Here is a 21,682-nt window from a genome sequence, read left to right as displayed (position 1 = left end):
ACTCTGTGGTGCTGGCTGCTGACGTGAAACAATAGAAGCCTGAGATCCAACCTGTGATCCCGATCCACTAGCAGAACCCATACGCTGAGGACAATCTCTCCACAGATGTCCCTGCTGACCACAAATATAACACGCCCCAGTAGCTCTCCGACATGAAGCTGCAGGATGCTTCCCACCACAGTGGCTACAAAACTCCTCCTTCTTCTTCTTCTTCCCAAAGCGGAAAGTACCTCGTGAACCACGAGAACCAGACGAAGTTGTAGGAGTAGAAGAAGACGTAGGTACAGATGGCACAACAGATTGAGCTCAAGGCTCAATAAATCCACTAGGCTGTGCTGGTATCATCAACTGTCCACGCCTGTTGTTGGTCTCCACAAGACGGCAATGATTCACCAAAGTCTCATAAGACACCGGGTCATCACAGACGACAACCTGAGAGTAGATATCTTGGTTCAGGCCTTGCAGAAAGATATCATACTTCGACGCATCACTCGCATTAATATGGGGACTGAAAGGTAGCAGATCAAGAAATCGCTGCTGATACTGATCAATAGTCATTGATCCTTGCCTCAAAGTAAGCAACTCCATAGATCGTGCTTGGCGAACAGCCGGAGGAAAATACAATTTCTGAAACTCCCGACAGAAATCCCCTCAAGTCACCTGTCCTCTCTCAGTACATGCCTGAGCAACCTTGGCATCCCACCAAAAACGTGCTCTATCCTCTAGAACAAATTCTAGAACTTCCAGTTTCTGCTCCTCAGTACACTCGAAAGCTCGGAACGTGCTCTCAAGTTTAGACATCCAGCTTCTAGCTTGTTCAGGATTCTCGCCTCCCACTAAGGGTTTCGGTCCTACTTGCATGAATTTATTAATAGAGTAGCGACGTCTACCCTCATGATGACGATGATGATCATCATAATGGCGGTGATGACGATGATGATGACCACCTCCCTGGCCAACACTACCATGACTCTCGTCAGCCATATCCTGAAAATAATTGCACATTAAAATCCCAAATGCGCAAGAATTATTCAAGACTAGACTAAATCCCAAGTACTAATCCCAAAATCTAAGCATGCTCTGATACCAAAAATGTAGTGACCCTGCATGGAATCACCTACTAACTGGCAAATAATAGCTTGCATTAAACTTAATACAGCAAAATACTTAACAGAGTAAAAACGTGCGGAAAAGTAACCATAATTTACATATCAGCTTAGTAATATAATCCAGGCTTAAATCTGTAGTGATACAACCATATCAAAATTCTTAAAAGTAAACATTATACAGCTAATAAATCATGCTGTATATAAAAAAAACTCCTCAAAGCTCCTGTTCCCTAGTCCTGCTTTGAACTACCAGTTCCGTCCATCCTGCGACCTGCCCCATGGAATAGGGTGTCCAAGATAACAACTAGGACGTGAGCGCTATGCCCAGTACATATACATGAGTAAACATATGTATATAATGCATGCAACATGATGACTGGTAAAAGATCATCTGAAAAGTCATGCTCAGAACCGGCGCCATATGAGTGCTGCCACCGCACGGATCAACCTCTGGGTGCAACCACACTCGTCTAGTACACCAGAGTAGACAGACATAAATGCCCCCGCCGTCGCGGTACTCTCAGTGACAGACTATCGAGTATAGAGCTGAGCGGCTCTATAGTCAGGTATAACAAGGTATAGGCTCAACGTGTATATGCACATGACATATGGATATAGAAAACGGTAAATCATACATCATGCCATAATAATGCCAAATAAATGCAACATATAAACATGTATACTCGCTGGCAATCTCAGTCAATGTGTACGTACCTCTAGGCTAGTTCAAGTAAAGTAGATCTTAGGTTCCAAGCCTATATTCAAAAGTTCACCGTATCACTACATAAATTCTATAAGCCTTAACTAAGCTAATAAGTACTCCCAAAACTTAAATAGATTCCCAGACCATACCTTCGTCCGTAGTTAGCCCTTTGGAGTCGCTAGTCCCGGATGACTATAACCACACCTTGGTTATTCCAGAACCTCTATTATAACCGATAGGGCCCTCAAGTGTATATCTCACACTATATAACTGAAGAAGGAAACTCGGGAATTCGTAATTGAAAATGAACTCTGAACGGCCCTATTTATAGCCAAATTTCTCGGCCAGGATCGGAACTTCCGATTTCGGGATCGGAGCTTCCGATCCAGCTCATTGCGTGCATGTCTGCCACGCCAGGATCGGAACTTCCGATCTACGATCGGAGCTTCCGATCTGCTTTATGATCGACACTTGTCAAAACTCGCGGCTGAGTCATTGATCATTTCTGGCAGCTGGGGATCGGAACTTCCGTTCCAGGATCGGAGCTTCCGTTCCGATCGGAGCTTACTATCTAGGATCGGAGCTTACTATCCGGGATCGGAACTTACTATCCGGCCCAAAATTAAAAAGCTCAAATTTTACTTCTGAAGCCCAATAACACTCCGAAATTGGTTAAATACTAACCCTTAATCATGTTTAAAATATTATTGTCTTAAAATGGTATCTGGGTTACTACAGAACATAAGTCTTCTTGACTCATTGTCTTGTGTGTACTTCTTAAACATTTGTAAGAAGTTATTTCCTAATAGGATATCAGCTCCTGTATCATGAAAATATATTGGTGGTGTCTTTACCTTGTACCAAGGTGTCTGACCTGCTCCTCCTATAAGGATCTCTGCTTGTTTTATTCATTTGCAAAGAATTAAAATTCTTCGAGAGAAATCTCGTCCAGCAATTTTTGGCAAATCTTCTTCACATTTTTCAGGGAAGACTCCTCTTTTTGCTGTACAAATTCCTGCTCCCGAATCAATATAAGCTGCAAAGTATTCAGCCTTATATTGTTCATACAACATCCCTATCGGAATGTATATGGAAAAAGGACTTGTTGTCATTTTTTAAAGGGATTACTAAATGGCCCTGCCATTTTTAACAGACTGTGTTGTAATTCAGTAATCCGATTAAGACTATTCACCTTTAGTCTTCCTAAGGCTTCAGAAGGTAGAGTATGGTTACTCCTTTCTACCTCTTCAATGCGATCTAGTAAATCATGTTCATGACTTACTAATTTCAATAGCTTCTTCTTCCTCTGTTTGTAAACAGAGTTCTCGAATCTGATTAAGGGATTGTCCCTTCTCCAATTCTCTTGGTTTTCCATCTCGTAGAATTCTTATTGAATCCTCCAAGTCTTTTCTTCTGCCATGAACTCTATTCCTTTTTCAAGGCGTTTCCATGGTTTATGGTCTTCCAGAAACTCTAGGCCAAGAATGAGCTGATCCACTTCTTTTCCTGGAATTCCACATATTTGAACTTCCAATTCTCCAATATTTATCAATCCTTGGTAAGTTCCTTTTTCATGTTGTTCCAAATAGTAAATCGAGTTACAAGGGAACTGGTTCCGATGACTTGTAATATCGAATACTATTTTTACTTCTTTCCATCCTTCTAGAGATCTAAGTTTTCCTATTATAGAAAACTCTTTTTCTTCTGGTGGAATTTCTTGAATAGGAGATTTGTCCCATCTCCTACTTGTCATTCGGTTTCCTTGAAAAGATAACCTTCGAGGTTCTATTTTAAGGTCTCTGTATAGAACAGGTCTGTCTTGAATTTGAATGTCTGTTTCCTGAAGTAAAGGAAACTCGATTCTATCTGGGTATATTGCATGAGCAACTTTCCCAAAGATCTCTGAAATTTCAATGAACTCATTTTTAATAAATAATTCAGAATGATGAGTATTAGAAAGAGCATATGAAATTTGATATGTAATAGAATATGGTCTATTACCTTCCTTCATTAGTCTCTTTTCCTTGAAGTTTTGATGCAACGTCAAGGCTCGACTAAAGTTCCTGTCAGCTAAATTGTAGGCTATTCTTGGATAGATAACTCCTACAATTTTTCCTGCACAAAGATTTCCTGAGATAGTACCCAGGACAACATCTTGAATATTCCCCATTCTTTTATCGCATACTACGATATCTATGGGTGAATCTATTCCTTCTTTAAAAGTTGCCTTGATCATTATTTGGATTGCTCCAATATGAATCCAAGACATCGTCCTTGCTACCTCACCTTTCAACTTTTGCAATTCCTCTCTTATTTCTTCAAAAGGAATTAACTGCATCTCTATTTGATTACTTGTTAACTCCATGGGGATTGCCATTTCCCTTCTGGATACTTTGTAAATCAAATTATGTCTTCTTTGTCTAAGCCCTAGGTTGCCTAAGACTCTTTCTACTTGTCCTGCCAAAAATCCCTGGTATTTTTGTAACGTTGGATTTTCTCTCATAATCCTTTGGACCATATTATGAGATATCGTGGTTTGGCTAAAGAATCCAGCCAAACTTTCATGTGTTTCATGCCGAAACACTTCTTCTTTATTCTGATTCTGATTCTGATCCATTCTCAGAATCTTCTTGACTAAACAATATCTCTTCTTCGTATATGCTGCCATATGGCACCATTCTGCCAATTTTCCTTTCAAAAAGGACGCGCGTCTTGCCAAAGTGTCAAGATGACCTGGAACGTATTCTTTAATCAGCATTTCTCTCCAGGGACTTGGCATTTTTGCGAAAAATAGCTGAATAGCTACATTTTCTTCGACTCCTGAATTCCATCTGTATTTAGTGAATAACATAATGTATTCATCAACTAAACAGATATCATGTAACTCGAGGCTATACAGAGCTTGAGTATATCTTCTCTTTTTCTCTGTATCTTGATTGTTGAAATAGTCTACCCCTATGAATTGTGCTTTAAATATGGTGGCCATTCTTTCTCCAATTTCGCTGAGGGATTCTCCTGCTAAGATTGATTCCTTCGTATCTGGCATAGTCATCTCCCAAGCAATCTTGACAGATCCCATTAGACTCATTTATAGAAGTTTAATGAATCCTTCTTTATTGAGATCTAATGTCCCGGCTGCAATTCTCATAGCTGACGTCCAATCATCTATAAGATCTTCTCTGTTTTTTAAGTCCAAAACATCAAGGTTTAACATAACCTCGTAAGGATTTATTGGATCTAAAACAGTTTTTCCGTAAGGAGTTTGATGGAGTGAGATTTTACTCCTTCTTGATCTGGTTCCTGCTGGATGTGAATTTTCTCCAACCTGAAACTCACTATGTGGTTCTTCTGTTTTAACCGCATATCTTGGGGGATTTCCTATGGGTTGTTCACTCTCAGGGGAGTTCATTTTTAGATCTACTAATTTGAGATTCGCAAAAGAATCCGCGAGATCTTGTAGATCCTCGAGATTTAATCTCTCTAAAGTAGTCATCAGATAGTGTTTTTCTCTGATACTGCTTTTATAAGATTAATCATCCTTTCATCATCAGTTAAAGGTTTTTGAACAATTTTGGTTTTACCTTTCTGATGTAACAACGGTTCGGTACCAAACGAGAGTGGTAACCTTCCTCCTGTATTTCCTTTTCTAGAACCTGAAGTTTGTTCTAGATTTGTGATTTTAGTTTGAAGATCCTTTAGGGTTGCAAGAATTTCTTCTTGTTTCTTAAGGATTTCTTCAATCTGCCGAGGTATTTCATACAGCTGATTGCTGTAATATTGTACCGTCTTTTGAATTTCTCTAAGATCTCCGGAGAGTTTAGAGGAATCTGGGGTAATTTCTAAAAATTGAGAGTTAGAAATCATCTTTCTGTCGTAAGTAATCTATTGTGAACAGATTAACTTGTTTATAGGATTTCATATAAATAAAATCCTCTTGATTCAAACCTTCGTTTGAAGTCATCTTTTGTAAAAAATCTTCTCCTCAACAAAGAAAAGTATGAGTTAACGAATAATATTAAGTCTGAATATTTAACCTAAAGCTCTGATACATTTTTTGCACATAATTCTTTGTACCAAAATAAGCATTAAAACATGAGATATAAGCACATAGATCTTTAGATATAAGTATAAAACCTTCAGATCTAAGTACAAAACAACCCATATTGAGTACAAGAATTAAATATTAAAATAATCAAGTTTTGTGGTCCTTAGGGAGTGCAAAAAAAGAATCTTTAAGGGAGGGATTTGGGAGAAAGAAAGGTTTGGGTTTGGGGATTTATTCATAATTGACTCTTGGATTAATTACCTGGGTGTAAACCTGAAAGTACATTTATTATTTTATAACTTGCATATTTTCCAATTTTTTTTGGCATGTGTCTCAATCTACTTGCGATCTTAGTGCACTGATTGCACTTTTTCCAATATTTTTTTTCTCACCTAAGTGCCGATGTGTCCGTCATTTTGGTAGTTTTTAGTGTCACATCATTATTTTATGTGTGTCACGTCGATATCTAAGTAAAAAAATCACTAAAATTAGGGAGAAAGTATAAAATAGAGCATTAAGATCCTAAATTGGCCAATAAGATGACACTAAATAAAAAAATATTTAATTTATATGACCAAAATTTAATTTTTTTCGTATGATAAATAATAATAAAAATTTACTTAAATAATGAAATCAATTAGGAAAAATTATTTTTTGGTCCTCTATATTTTTTTTTTCCGAATTGGTCTACTATGATGTCAATTTCTGTTTTAATCAAGTATATTTTTTTTCCCCACAGTTTTAGTCATTTTCCAGGGGTGGATCCAGTACTCCATGTTAGGAGGGGCCGCGTTTGAATAAAAAATAACGAAAATAATTATTAAATGTTATTATCGATTATCTATAAAAAAAATCTATCGTTGTACACCAAAGTTCTATATATTAACAAAATAATAACAATAAAAAAGTAATATGTAATCATTCATTCAATGAATTATCCATGTTAGGAGGGGCTGCGTCTGAATAAAAAAGGGGAAATTGCATATATCACCCCTGTGAAATCCTGTGTTCGCTGATAACCCCTTGTGAAATTTTTTTGAGCTAAAAACCCCTGTGTTTCCGGATCTGTAGCACGCGCACCCCTCCTACTGTGTTTTGTGGCTCACGCGCTGATAGATGCGAAAATGCAAGGGTTTTTTTTAAAATAAATTTGGTCCAAAATACCCTTAAATCATACCCATTCAGTTCGGCCATTGAACTCGTCACCTTCATCTTCTCCGATCACAACTCCAGCCAACCGTATTTCCGACATTCCTTGCTTGCTTTAGACTCCTCTTCACCTCCCCTACAAGCCTCGATATTTTTCTCTTCATTTTTTCCCCTCAATATGTCGAGATACAACTCCAATCTTACATTGGTACTCACCACGAAGCCGACTAGTTTTTCTTAATTTCCGACCAACTCCGACCACCAATCTTCCAAAGAAACCCCTATTTGTGACCCTCTTTTCCATACGAACAAAATACACACATCAATTTTCCCGATTCGTACTTCCTTTGGGAAGATAAGATATGGGTAATTTCGTCATTTTTATGGTAAAATTCTGAATGGTATGCGTGTGCTACAGATCCGAAAACACAGGGGGTTTTTAGCTCAAAAATATTACACAAGGGGTTATCAGCGAACCCGAGATATCACAGAGGTGATATATGCAATTTTTCCAATAAAAAATGACGAAAATAATTATTAAATGTTATTATCAATTATCTATCAAAATATATCGTTGTACATACCAAAGTTCTATATATTAACAAAATAATAACAATAAAAAAGTAATATGTAATCATTAATTCAATGAATTAAGCTTTAATTTTTTGTTTTGCGAGCACAAGTGAATAGAGCTGTCAAACGAGCCAACCCATGGCGGAACGGGCCGGTCCACCAAAAATTCACCTTTTGGCGGGTCGATGGCGGGCTGGAAATCCTCAACCCAACCCAACCCAAGTTGGATTGCGGGTTAGGCGGGCCGGCCTGAGGGTTGGATCACGATAAATAAAAATAAATAAAAAAATATTATAATTAATTATAAATATCATTTTATAAATAAATATTAATAGAAACATATTAATAAAAATTTTAATTATTAATTTCATGTGTGTAAATTTTATATAAAGTAATTAATACAAAAACAAATCTCAGCTTTTATTAAAAAATACATAAATAACAATAAAAATAAAAAGAATTATTAATTTTCCAAGCCCGCGGGCCAACCCAGGCCCGCGGCGGGCCTAGGCGGGTTGGCCCATATAGGCCCACCTTTTGTTGGGTTGAAAAAATTTCAACCCAACCCACTTAAATTATGTGGAGGACCGGGCCAATCCGACGAGCCTGATCCAAATTGACGGCTCTACAAATGAACATGAGTTTGTGTTTTTGTCCAAGTTGATGTGTAAGTTTTTCAATTAAAAAAACTATCGCATCTTGCAAGTATTTTAATAAGATTCAAAATTAATACAATATAAAAAAATAAAACACATCATAGAACAAAACAAAAACATAAAAAAAATATATTAAAGAAGTTACGAAATCAAATAGAAAAACATAACCAAAATTTAATGTTAAGAAAAATCGAGAATTTACCAAACTTGATTTAAACAATAAGATTATCAGCTACCAAAAATTTAAAAATCTCAAACCTTAAAATCCATTCAAATATGCGAAAAATTGAGCAAGATGTATATTGAAAATGAGTAAAATATGAAATTTAAGAAATTACAAAATCAATCATATTTGATTGTCTTAGATAAATATGAATGTAACTTAAATAACAAAAAATAAAAAAGTTATAATATAGTTTAAAATAAAAAAGTGCTAATTTTTCAAATTTAAAAAAAAATAGTAAGAGGGAAAAAAAATAGAAATTAAGGGTGCTAATTAAACTATTAAAGTTAGAATATATAATAAAAATAGAAAAGCAAAAGTACTGATGGGCGGCCCGAGTATCGAATTTAGGACTCCAACATTAAGTTTGAAAGGTCAACCACTAGGCCAAATGCTGACAAATGTTGTTATAATGTGCTAATATATATATATATAAACAAAAAATATACTTATATATAATAATAATAAAATTTTCAAAATTTTTGGGGGGGACTGTGGCCCTCTTTTGCCCTACATTGAATCCGACCATGTTTCCAACTTGACGATGACATAAAATCAATACAATTTTAATGTGATGCTGACATACATAGTGTCCTACCAATATCTCTATTGAAAAAAGACTAAAATTGCAAAAAAAAAAATTATAAAACTAAAATTTGGTAATATAGATTATCAAAATCACAAAAATTACATAATTATAAGGAAAAAAATAATTTTCCAATTCCAAAACAATTAATTATCAAAAACCTTATCTATACTATTTACTATAATAATGTATAAATTACCATTATCTAACTTGGTCAATTTAGTTGATGGATAAAAATATTTCTTCTTTCATTTAGGGATGAAATGGGACGAGTTGGGATCCATCTTGCCAAGAAAAATTTGGACCCAAGATCCGCACCGCACCGCACCGCCCCGCCTTATTTTATGTATTACTATAATAATGTATCAACCATTTAGAATAACTACCTTGGTCAATTTAGTTGATGGATGAAAATACTCCTTCTTTCATTTAGGGATGACAATGGGACGAGTTGAGACCCGCCTTGCCAAGGCAAATTCAAACCCAGGACCCGCCCCGCCCCGCCCCGCCCCGCCCCATCTTATTATATATATATATATATATGTATATAGTGTGAAGTTATATATATAATATAAATATTTAAATATATGTATACATATAAACACATATAAAGTATAATATATATTCGAGGTGAGTTCTGGCAAACCTGAGGCTCGCTCCGGACGCGCTATAGATCCATTGATCTCGTCTAGACCTGTCCCGAGATCCGTTTGACCAACCCAAAACTGGACGGGTTTGTGTGGTGTCCAAGTTTAGACTCGCGCGACTTATTGTCATCCCTACTTTCATCCAATAAAAATTAATGAAAACTATTATAAGAACATATTTTAGTAAATTCTAAAAATAACTAAATAATTTTTTAATCATAATTAATAACTTAAACTATATAATAGTGTATCAACCGTTTAGAGTAATTATCTTTTCCAAAAGGGTTGACCCCGAAGGGGACCTCATTCCACATGAGTCAGAGGCCCATTGGCTCATTCGAAAGGTAAATCGAGGGATGTGCACGAGCGGCAGGGTCCTGAGGGAGGGAGCACATGGTCCAATTCCCAGAGCATACCCCCCACAATATTTCAGCAAGGAAAATGCTCCACACGAGGATCGAACCCGCAACGCTGGGAAATTTTTTCCCACGTCACCTCAGGCCTTACCAACTCGCCTATGCTCCTGTGGGCGTTTAGAGTAATTATCTTGATTATTAATTTAGTAGATGATGGACAAAAACATCCCTTCTTTCATTAAATATAATTTATTATAAGAACCTTCAATTTTGGATCTATAATTAATTAAATTTCAAAATAATTAATTTTCTTTGTACTTATTTTTTAAAAAGAAAACTAGGCTTTTCAACAATTTTAGTAATTCCGATGAGGCTTTTTTATAAAATTAATATAAAATTAAAAAAATATTATAAAAATATACCACTTTATATAACTGTACAAAAATATTATAATCCGTGACACTATGTCTCGGATTTGGCAGGTCTTCTGCCATGGTTCTGCCAACATGGCAGAAGCCCTGCAAAATCCGGGACTTATTGACCCGGATTCCTTTTTTTTTTTTTTTTTGTTTATTTGAAATTAGTAAAAATAATAAATAAAGTCTATTTAATAATATTTAATTAATAAATAAAAAATTTTAAAGTTTTTCTATTAAAATAATTACCCTAAAATGAAAGTCATTCCAATTAATTAATTACTCGTTCATAAATTAACTAATTGACTAAATTTTTAAATTAGAAATAGTTTTATTAAAATATTAAGTACTTAAGTTAGAAACAAATTCCTTGTGCTATGCCAACACAATTTTTCGGATTTTTTTTAAAATAATATAAAAATATTTTTTAATAAAATAAATTAGTTTTAAAATTTTTATTAAACTAGTAAAATTCGGAACAATTTGTCCCGAATTCAACATATGCTCTACCATGAGTTTTGCCTAGTGGCACAACACTTATTGAATCAGGACAGAGTTTCCAAAATTCAAAAGTTTCATTATATTTTTTTACCGATAAATGGTTTCGAATATAATAAGAAAACGAAAAAAAATATTTAATTAAATGGTATTATAATAAAAAAATAAAAACGTGTGAATGTAATAAGAATAATATGTAAATGTTAAATTAATATTAAAATGATTTTATTAATATATCGTTGTTATAATATTATGGATGTCAAGATAATCAAAGATTGAGTTATCATAGAGTTATATTCAAATCTCAAAGAGATGATATAGAATCGTGATCATATCAATTTATTTGATCTTATCTCCAGTTTCTTGTGCCTATAAATAGGTCACTCATGTAACACATTCAACACATCGAATTTACGTGTTTTCTTTTCATATTTCTTTCCATATTATTTGGTTAGTTTCTCTTTTATTTTACAACACGTTATCAGCACGAATTTGCTATTATTCTTTGTTCGAATTTTTTTTTAGAAAAGTCACGCAATTCATCACTGATTCTTGAATTTGTTAAACTTTTGTTTTCATTAGATTTTTTTATCTATGCTCTGTTCTCCATTCATGTTCTCATCGTATCCTTATTTATCGGATCCACAACCATCACGTCTTATGTATCTTGCACGTATATTCTTTGTCAAGATCTTCCTTGTTCCCTTTGATTGACACCTATTAGATTATATGTGATGTCACAATATGTGCATTCAATTAAAGCATACTTATTTTTTCATTATTGAATACATCTAATAATTTTTGTTTGTTTCCTTGTTTTATTTGTTTCAATTGTTTGGACATCATGTATCACTTATTAATTAGATATAATCATATTAAATATGGATTCTAGCTTTTCTCGATTCATGTTTTTTTTTTATTTGAATCAGTTTATGCCATGTATATGTTTAAATTAGGTTTAATTAACGTGACTGATTCATGATTTTTGTGAAATATAGATTTGATCATGTCGAATATCTCGAAGCTTGAATTTGCCGCTCTTGATATCTCCGGAAAGAATTATCTCTCTTGGATACTAGATGCTGAAATACATCTAGATGCTATGGGTATTGGAGATACCATCAAAGATGAAAATAATGAATCACCGAAAATCGTGCAAAGGCTATGATATTCCTTCGTCACCATCTTCATGATGGTTTGAAAATCGAGTATTTGACGATAAAAGATCCGCTTGATATATGGAATAATTTGAAAGAGAGATATAGCCATCAAAAGACCGTGATTCTCCCAAAAGCACGCTATGACTGGATGCATTTGCGCTTACAAGATTTTAAGTCTGTAAGTGAATATAATTCTGCATTATTTCGCATCAGTTCACAATTGAAATTGTGTGGAGAGAAAATAACTGATGATGATTTGTTGGAAAAAACATATTCCACATTTCATGCCTCTAATATTCTCCTGCAACAGCAGTATAGAGAGAAAGGCTTCAAAAAGTATTCTGAATTGATTTCATGTTTGCTTGTGGCTGAGTAAAATAATGAATTATTGATGAACAATCATGAAATTTGTCCCACTGGAGCCAACCCATTCCCTGAAGTGAATGCGGCAATGCATGATGAAAAGAGGAAACAAAATAAGACCGAATTTGGTCGTGGTCGTGGTCATGGTCATGGACGTGGACGTGGCCGTGTATGTGGACGTGGCCGTGAGCGCCGTCGAGGATGCTTTCATCCGTATAATCGTGGGCATGAAGAGCCACGTGACCATAGTCATAGCAATCAAAAGAATACAAATTACCAAAAATGGGGTAATGACCAAGGAAAGAAAGTTGAAAGTGATCAAAATAATAAGGCAAAGAAATCAGAAAATGAGTGCTATAGATGTGGAATAAAAGGGCATTGGTATCAAAATTTTCGTACGCCCAAACACCTTGTTGATCTCTATCAAGCATCAAAAGAGAAGGCAAAGGATACAGAGACCAATTTTATTTATCGAGGTGAAGATTTAAGCCAAGTCCCATCTTTCTCAGCACCTTTCGATGTCTCAGATTTCTTTGAAGACCCGGATGGGAGAATTGATCATTTGATTGGATATGACAGCGTGCAGAATTATTAAATATTTTATCTATTGTTTAGTTATATGTTTTGATTTATTTAAGTGGAATTTTTTTGAGTTATTTTTATTTAACAATATTAAGTTGGTTTAATTGTTTTTATTATGAATAAAAGTTATTTATTTCATATTGTCTTTATTATGAATATTTTTTATATTCTTATTAATTTTATTATTTTGAATAGAATATGGACTTTGGACATGAAGTCAATGATGGAGATTTATGTCTTGTTGATAGTGCGACAACACATTTTATATTTAAGAAGGATAAATATTTCTCATATTTGCAAATAAGAAAAAGTAATGTCAACACAATTTGTGGTAGTACAAGCATTATTGAAGGCTTCGGAAGAGCAAATATTATATTACATGGAGGGAAAAATTTTGTTATCAATAATGCATTATTCTCTCCTAAGTCTCAAAGGAATTTATTGAGCTTTCAAGATATCCGACGGAATGAATATCATCTTGAGACTGTAAGCCAAGAAGGAAAAGAATATCTTTTTATAACGAAAGAAATGTCGGAAAAGAAATACATTGTTGAAAAATTACCGATATTTACTTATGGCTTATACTACACAAAAATAAATGTAGTAGAGATCAATGCCACAGTTGACCAGAAAGTCATTGATATGAATACGTTTATGTCTTGGCATAACCGTTTGGGACATCCTGGTTCTACAATGATGCGAAAAATTATAGAGAATTCACATGGGCATCAATTAAAGAACAAGAAGGTTCTAAATTTTAAAAAATTCTCATGTGATGCATGTTCTCAAGGAAAATTAATTATTAGGCCTTCACCGAATAAAGTTGGTATTGAATCACCTACATTTTTGGAAAGAATACAAGGTGATATTTGTGGACCAATTCACCCATCATGTGGACCATTTAGATATTTTATGGTTTTGATTGATGCATCAACAAGATGGTCACATGTATGTTTACTATCATCTCGCAACTTAGCGTTTGCTAGATTATTGGCTCAAATAATTCGATTAAGAGCACAATTTCCAGAATATCCCATTAAGAGGATTCGTCTTGATAATGTCGGTGAATTCACATCCCAAACTTTTAATGACTATTGCATGTCAATTGAGATAATTGTTGAACATTCTGTTGCTCATGTTCATACACAAAATGATCTTGCTGAGTCATTGATTAAACGTCTCCAATTAATAGCTAGACCATTAATGATGAGAACGAAACTCCCAACGTCAATTTGGGAACATGCTATTTTGCATGCAGCAACACTTATACGCATCAGACCAACTAGTTATCATGAATTCTCCCCTTTACAATTAGTTTTTGGCCAAGAGCCTAATATTTCCCATATAAGAATTTTTGGGTGTGCGGTGTATGTTTCAATTAGTCCACCACAACGCACTAAAATGGGTCCTCAAATAAGGTTGGGAATATATGTTGGATATGATTCTCCCTCGATTATCAAATATTTAGAGCCCACGATGGGAGATATTTTCACGGCACGATTTGCCGATTGTCATTTTGATGAAACAAAATTTCCAACATTAGGGGGAGAAAATATGAGATCACCAAGTGAATTAACTTAGAATGCATCACTACATCAATTTGATCATCGGACAAGTGAATGCGAACTTTAAGTTCAAAGAATAGTCCACTTGCAAAATATTGCAAATAAATTACCTGATACATTTAGTGATGTGAAAAGGGTGACTAAGTCATACTTATCGGCTGCTAATGCTCCAGCACATATTGATGTTCCCAAAGAAACATCAAATGATAAGTCAATTGCTCGACTCAAGCGTGGTAGACTAATTGGGTCCAAAGACAAAAATTCACGAAAAAGAAAAGGAGCAAATAATATGAATCAACATATTGAGATATCTGATTCATTGATTGATAACTCTGAAAAAGTTGATCATCAAATCCCCAATGAATTTAAAGTACTTGACAATGAAGAGATCTCGATAAATTATGTCAAAACAGGGAAACGATTAAATCGAGCAAAAATTATTGTCGACAATAAGTTTGCATATGCCATAGCATTTAATGTTGTTAATGAAGATGATGATCTAGATCCTAAATATGTTACTGAATGTCGTAATAGACATGATTGGCCAAATTGGAAAAAGACAATACAAGAAGAGTTAAACTCACTAGCAAAACGTGAGGTTTTGGGACCTATTGTCCAAACACCAAAAGGGGTAATTCACGTGGGTTGTAAATGGGTTTTTGTTGAGAAAAACGAAGCGACTAGATATAAAGCTTGATTAGTAGCACAAGGTTTTTCTCAAAGACCCGACATTGATTATGAAGAGACGTACTCTCCTGTGATGGATGCAATTACATTCTGATATCTTCTTGGCATGGCCGCACAAGAAAGACTTGAAATGCGTCTTATGGATGTTGTTACTGCATACTTGTACAAAAAACTTGATAATGATATTTACATGAAAATCCCTGAAGGATTTAAGATATCAGAAGAATTTACTTCAAATTTTGCAAATGTTTGCTCCATTAAACTACAAAGATCCTTGTATGGACTAAAACAATCTGGGCGCATGTGGTACAAGAAACTTAGTGACTATTTGTTGAAAGAAGGCTACAAAAATGATCCAATTTGCTCATGTGTTTTTATTCAAAAGAATGGATCAAAGTTTGTCATTATTGATGTATATGTCGATGATTTAATATCATTGGAAGTCCCGAAGAACTTGAAAAGACAGTTGATGTCTTGAAAAGGGAATTTGAGATGAAAGATTTAGGCAAAACAAAATTTTGTCTTGGTTTACAAATTGAACATCTGGCGGATGGAATTTTAGTCCATCAATCCACATATACAGAAAAAGTGTTGAAGCGATTTTATATGGATAAAGCCCATCCATTGAGTTCGCCCATGGTTGTTCGATCCCTTGATGTGGAAAAGGATATTTTTTGACCTTGTGATGAGCAAGAAGAACTACTTGGTCCAGAATAACTATATCTTAGCGCAATTGGTGCATTGATGTACCTTGCTAATAGCACTAGACCAGACATAACATTTGCGTTAATTTGTTGGCAAGATATAGTTCTTCTCCTACACGAAGGCATTGGAATGGAGTTAAACATTTATTTAGATATCTTCAGGGCACTCGTGATTTGGGTTTATTTTATTCTAATGCTTGTAATTTGCAATTGATTGGTTATACAGATGCTGGGTATCTATCTGATCCACATATAGAAAAATCACAAACTGGGTACTTATTTACTTATGGTGGAACGACTATATCTTGGAGATCTACGAAGCAAACCATGGTCGCTACCTCATCAAATCATGCAGAAATACTTGCAATCCATGAAGCTAGTCAAGAATGTGTTTGGTTGAGATCAATGATTCAACATATTAAAGAGGAATGTGGCTTGTCTTCTACTAAAAATATAGCGACAATACTCTACGAAGACAATGCAGCATGTATTGCTCAACTGAAAGATTGATATATCAAAGGCGATAGGACAAAACATATATCTCCCAAGTTCTTTTTCACCCATGATTTGCAAAAGAAAGGTGATATTGAAGTTCAACAAATTCGCTCATGTGATAACCTGGCCGATCTTTTTACAAAATCATTGCCCACATCAACTTTTGAGAAATTGGTGTACAAGATCGGAATGCGGCGACTTAGAGATTTCAAGTGATGTTCGCAACAGAGGGAGTTAATCCAAACTGCACTCTTTTTCCCTTGTTCATGATTTTTTCCAAGTGGTTTTTCATGACAAGGTTTTTAACGAGGCAGTTTAGCAATAACGAGGGATGTTGTACTCTTTTTCCTTCGCTAGGTTTTTATCCCATTGGGTTTTTCCTAGTAAGGTTTTAACGAGGCACATCCGTCGATTGACATCCAAGGGGGAGTGTTATAATATTATGGATGTCAAGATAATCAAAGATTGAGTTATCATATAGTTATATTCAAATCTCAAATAGATGATATAGAATCGTGATCATATCAATTTATTTGATCTTATCTCCAGTTTCTTGTACCTATAAATAGGTCACTCATGTAACACATTCAACACATCGAATTTACTTGTTTTCTTTGCATATTTCTTTGCATATTATTTGGTTATTTTCTCCTTTATTTTACAACAATCGTAATATTTTATTATTTTTAAATGATAAATACAGTTAATATTTAATAATAATGATAATATTAATCTTAAAGTAATTTCATGTTTTTAAATTTTTTTTATCATAATACTTTTTAAATATGTTTAGATTATAATCTTTGTTGAATTTGTTTATGATTTCATTCGAATGGTTTGTTAAAAAGTAACATTTTTAATTAATTATTATCAAGAAATATACAATTAATAAAAATAATTAATTAAACATATATTTACCATATAATAAATCACTCGAATAAAATTAGAAACAAATACAAAAAATATGATTATAATCTAAACATATTTAAAAATATTATGTTAAAAAATAATTAAAAAAAAACATAAAATTACTTTAAGATTAGTATTACCATTAGTATTAAATATTAACAGTATTTATCATTTTACAAAATGATATATTTAAAAATAATAAAATATTATGATATATTAATATAATCACTTTAATATTAATAATAACATTTAAATATTATTTTTATTACATGCACACAATATTTAAGTTTTTTTTATTATAATTTCATTTAATTAAATATTTTTTTATTTAGTGAAATAACTCAATTAAAGAACAAGTTTTCTTTCACTTTTTTATTCTATTCAAAACATTTTATCAGCAAAAAAATAATGAACCTTTTGAATCCGGGAGACTTAGTCCCGGATTCAACAGGTGTTATGCTACTATGGCAAAACACTGCTGAATTCAGGACAAATTGTTCTGGATTGTACTAGTTTAATTAAATTTATAAAATTAATTTATTTTATTAAAAAAAATTATTTTTATATTAATTTTTTAAAAAAATCCTGAAAGTATACTGGCGTAACAAAGAATTTGTTTTTAACTTAAGTACTTAATATTTATATTAATTAATAGTATAATTAATAAACTAATTCTAATTTAGAAATTTAGTCAATTAGTTAATTTATGAAAGATCAATTAATTAAATGAAATGACTTTCGTTTTATGGTAATTATTTTAATATAAAAATCTTTAAAATCTTTGATTTATTATTTAATATTATTTATTAGATTTTATTTATTATTTTTAATAATTTCAAATAAAAAAAAAAAAGAAATCCGAGAAACGGGATTGACAGGAGCCTGCCATGGTTCTGGTACCATGGCAGAATCCCCTGCCAAATCCGAGACTTAGTGTACAGGATTAGTATAGTTTTGTAAAGTTTTTTAAAATGGTATATTTTTATAATATTTTTTTATGTTTTATATTAATTTTATAAAAAAGCCTTCCGATGATGTGATGACATATTGACACGTCTATATATATGTTACCAATGTGGCTAGCTAGCGCTACGCCAATATTTCGATAATAAAAAGGAATAAATGTCATGAAGAAAGCTAAGCTATTATACTCGGAGCTCGATTCAATTAAAATTTTGTTTACTTGAGCTTCAACGCATAATCTGAAACGACCAAATTTTTTAAAATAACATATGCGGAATTTTTTTTTTATCCTAAGTGAAATAAATGTACATACATGTCCATACATATATGCACAACAAATAACAGATTTAAAAATAATTTAAATAAAATGCAACATTTTATACTTTAATATCTGAGTCAAACTTAAATAAAATACTGTCAAAACAATTAACTTAAAAGTTTGCATGCAATAAATTACTTAATAAAATAGTATTAAAATTTGCCACTGAAAAGACTTAAAAGAAATAAATAAATAACAGAGTTTAAAATTCTTAAAAATATTCATAATGACTCAAACGACGGTTGCGGGGGATCACTGTCTGTCCGCTCATACGTCCTCGCCGCCGGTAGGTACTACATCTTTCTCTACGTACTCACCTGCACCATATAAGTGAAGTGAGCCTAGAGGCCAAAGATGCTAACATAACAAGGATTAAAAATAATTTAAATCACAAAAGTACTAATACATAACATATACATGAATGAGCATGCTTAAAAAATCGTGAATCATAACTTAAAATCTTGCTTAAACTTGATCTTAAATATAATCATATAATACATACATAAACATTGTTGAGCATACCGTTTTTCTAACATCGCATGGTCATATCCATAGTGTAACCTTAAACTTAAATGGTTCGACTGATCAGTCTCTTAAAACCAACGTACGCGACGGTGACAAATCACCTCTTGCTGGTAGTAAACTATCCTTAAATTGACAGTAAACTGCCCTTAACATGTGGGGGCTTGCCCCCTTAAATTGTCACACAACTTCAACTTCCAACATAAAATTATTTTCTTGCTCAACCTTAAACATTAAATCATGCCATAAAAATTATTTCATGAATGCATGTACTTAAATAAAAATGTGTGTCCTTCATATATATTTAATTTAATTTTTATACTAACATATAAATACTAAAATAACTTTCATGCATAAAATAATTAAATATATAATTAGGACACATGCAATTTTTCATGGTTTGTACTGAACTGTTGGCCCTAACACTCAAGCCCATTTTCTTAAATTCTGGCCCATTAACACTGAGACTGGCCCATTAACATACTTAAGCCCATTAACACATTTCTAAGCTCAATAAATCAATTAAAGCCCATTAGCACATACTTGGCCCAATAACAACTTAATATGGCCCAATGGGCCCAAAAGCCCAAAGACTGGCCCAATAACTTCCATGGGCTCCCAAGCCCATAAAAATTATCGGGCTAACTTAATTTAATTTAATTAAGCTCAATAACAATTAATTTCAATCCAAATAATTAAATGAAACCCAATTAAATTTTGGGATTTAATTAGGCCCATTTAACACTTAATTAAAATTAAAACTTAAAAATAAAAATACCCGAGCCCGACTCACTTAACCCGGACCCGAACCCAACTAACATAACCCATGACTTTCCAGACCCGACTCGAACCCAACAACCCGACCCGGATCCACTCTAACCCTAAACCCGATCCCCCCTTTCCCCTTCCCTACGCTGCGCGAGCAGCAGGCCTTCATGGCCTGCTGTCGCCCGGCTCCGGCCGCCCCTGGCCGGAGCACCACCGCCCAGACGTAGCCCACGTCTGGGCGGTCCTAACCTGACCTTAACCCTGCCACCATGCAACCTGAAAAAGAAGAACGCGGCTCTCTTCCACAAACCCTAATCTGTGCACTCTTCCCCCCATCTACTATCTTAGCTTCGCTTCAGACCCCCTATGGCCCATACCACCAGAACCACTCGACCAAATAGGACCTAAGGCACCCCTCGAACCTAACCCAGCAGACCAGAACAGTCTCATGCCATGAAAACGTGATGAACATGTCAACAAAACAAGAAGAAACACATAAGCCGAAGGGAGAATCATTCAAATCTTGCATGAATTCATGAATATCAGTACCAACCGTGAAGAATCTGACAAAAAAAAAAATTTTTATATAGCTTATATGGTGTAAAGAAAATATTTCGACATGCCTTGTTAATATAACGAAGATTATCGCATGAACGGGGGCTCCGGGACGACGAACGGCCAAGAACTCACAAATTCCTTGAAGGATCGGCTATGGAGGACTTGTTATTGCTGGAGAATGGCGTGAAAAGGTTGAAAAAAAGGTGGAGGCGGCTGATGGTGATGGTTGTGGGGTAGGAATTTAATTTTGGTTTAATAATTTTGGTAGATAATATTTTAAAATATCTCAATAAACTAATATATAAATATTATACCTTAAATATAAAGTTTTAAACTCCTAAAATATTTAAAAGTCTGATAACACAGCCAAAATCCCGAAATATAATATTAGGGAATTTTTAAATATTAATAAAAGTCATTAAAATGACTTGTTTTGGCTAAAAATAAATCCTTAAATAAATATATAAATAAATACTAAAATTTTCTTGACACAACACCTTAAAATATTATTTTAAAACTCATAAAACTCATAAAAAAATTTTGGCTAAATAATTTGGCGTTTCGTCCGTCCACGGTCCCGTTTACGCGATCAAAACCAATATTTCCTTAAAAATCTAAAAATACTATAATTGCGAGTTAAATGATAAAATAAATTAAATCATGCATATAAATCACATAATATCACATAAATATATTTAACCCTTAATTAAAAATTAATATCTCCTAATTATGCATGTGGATTTACGTTTAAAATTTCCGGGTGTTACAATTCTCCCCCCCTTAAATCGAATTTCGTCCTCGAAATTAAAGTACTTACCCGAATAACTCCGGGTAGCGAGTCCTCATGTCTGCCTCGGTCTCCCAAGTGGCTTCCTCCTCGGAATGATTCTGCCACTGGACTTTGACCATCGGTATGACCCGTGTCCTCAATCTCCGCTCCTCTCTGGCTAAGATCCGAACCGGCCTCTCCTCAAATACTAGATCCGGTGCTAACTGCAAAGGCTCGTAATCCAATACATGCAACGGATTCGAGACGTATCTCCGTAGCATGGATACATGGAAAACGTTGTGCACTGCCGCAAGCCCTGGTGGCAAAGCCAAACGGTAGGCCAACGTGCCAACTCTC

General features: G+C 34.0%; 2 protein-coding genes across 2 annotated transcripts; both read left to right on the top strand.

Moving 5' to 3' along the window:
* The first annotated feature begins 12,125 nt into the window (after positions 1-12,125).
* On the top strand, positions 12,126-12,497 carry LOC140862509 (uncharacterized). The gene has a single exon (XM_073265538.1). The coding sequence runs from the start codon at positions 12,126-12,128 to the stop codon at positions 12,495-12,497; it is 372 nt and encodes a 123-aa protein (XP_073121639.1).
* A 15-nt stretch (positions 12,498-12,512) lies between these two features.
* Positions 12,513-13,079, top strand: LOC140862508 (uncharacterized). Its single transcript, XM_073265537.1, has one exon. It carries the CDS (start codon positions 12,513-12,515, stop codon positions 13,077-13,079), a length of 567 nt encoding a protein of 188 aa, XP_073121638.1.
* Positions 13,080-21,682: the final 8,603 nt, after the last annotated feature.

Source organism: Henckelia pumila, chromosome 4 (assembly GCF_033568475.1).
Source record: "Henckelia pumila isolate YLH828 chromosome 4, ASM3356847v2, whole genome shotgun sequence".
NCBI classification, from domain to species: Eukaryota; Viridiplantae; Streptophyta; class Magnoliopsida; order Lamiales; family Gesneriaceae; genus Henckelia; species Henckelia pumila.
This window is presented reverse-complemented; position numbering and strand designations above follow the sequence as displayed.

Excerpts from the sequence above, each read along its gene's own strand:
- LOC140862509 (XM_073265538.1), top strand. The coding sequence starts at position 12,126 with ATGATATTCCTTCGTCACCATCTTCATGATGGTTTGAAAATCGAGTAT.
- LOC140862508 (XM_073265537.1), top strand. The coding sequence starts at position 12,513 with ATGAACAATCATGAAATTTGTCCCACTGGAGCCAACCCATTCCCTGAA.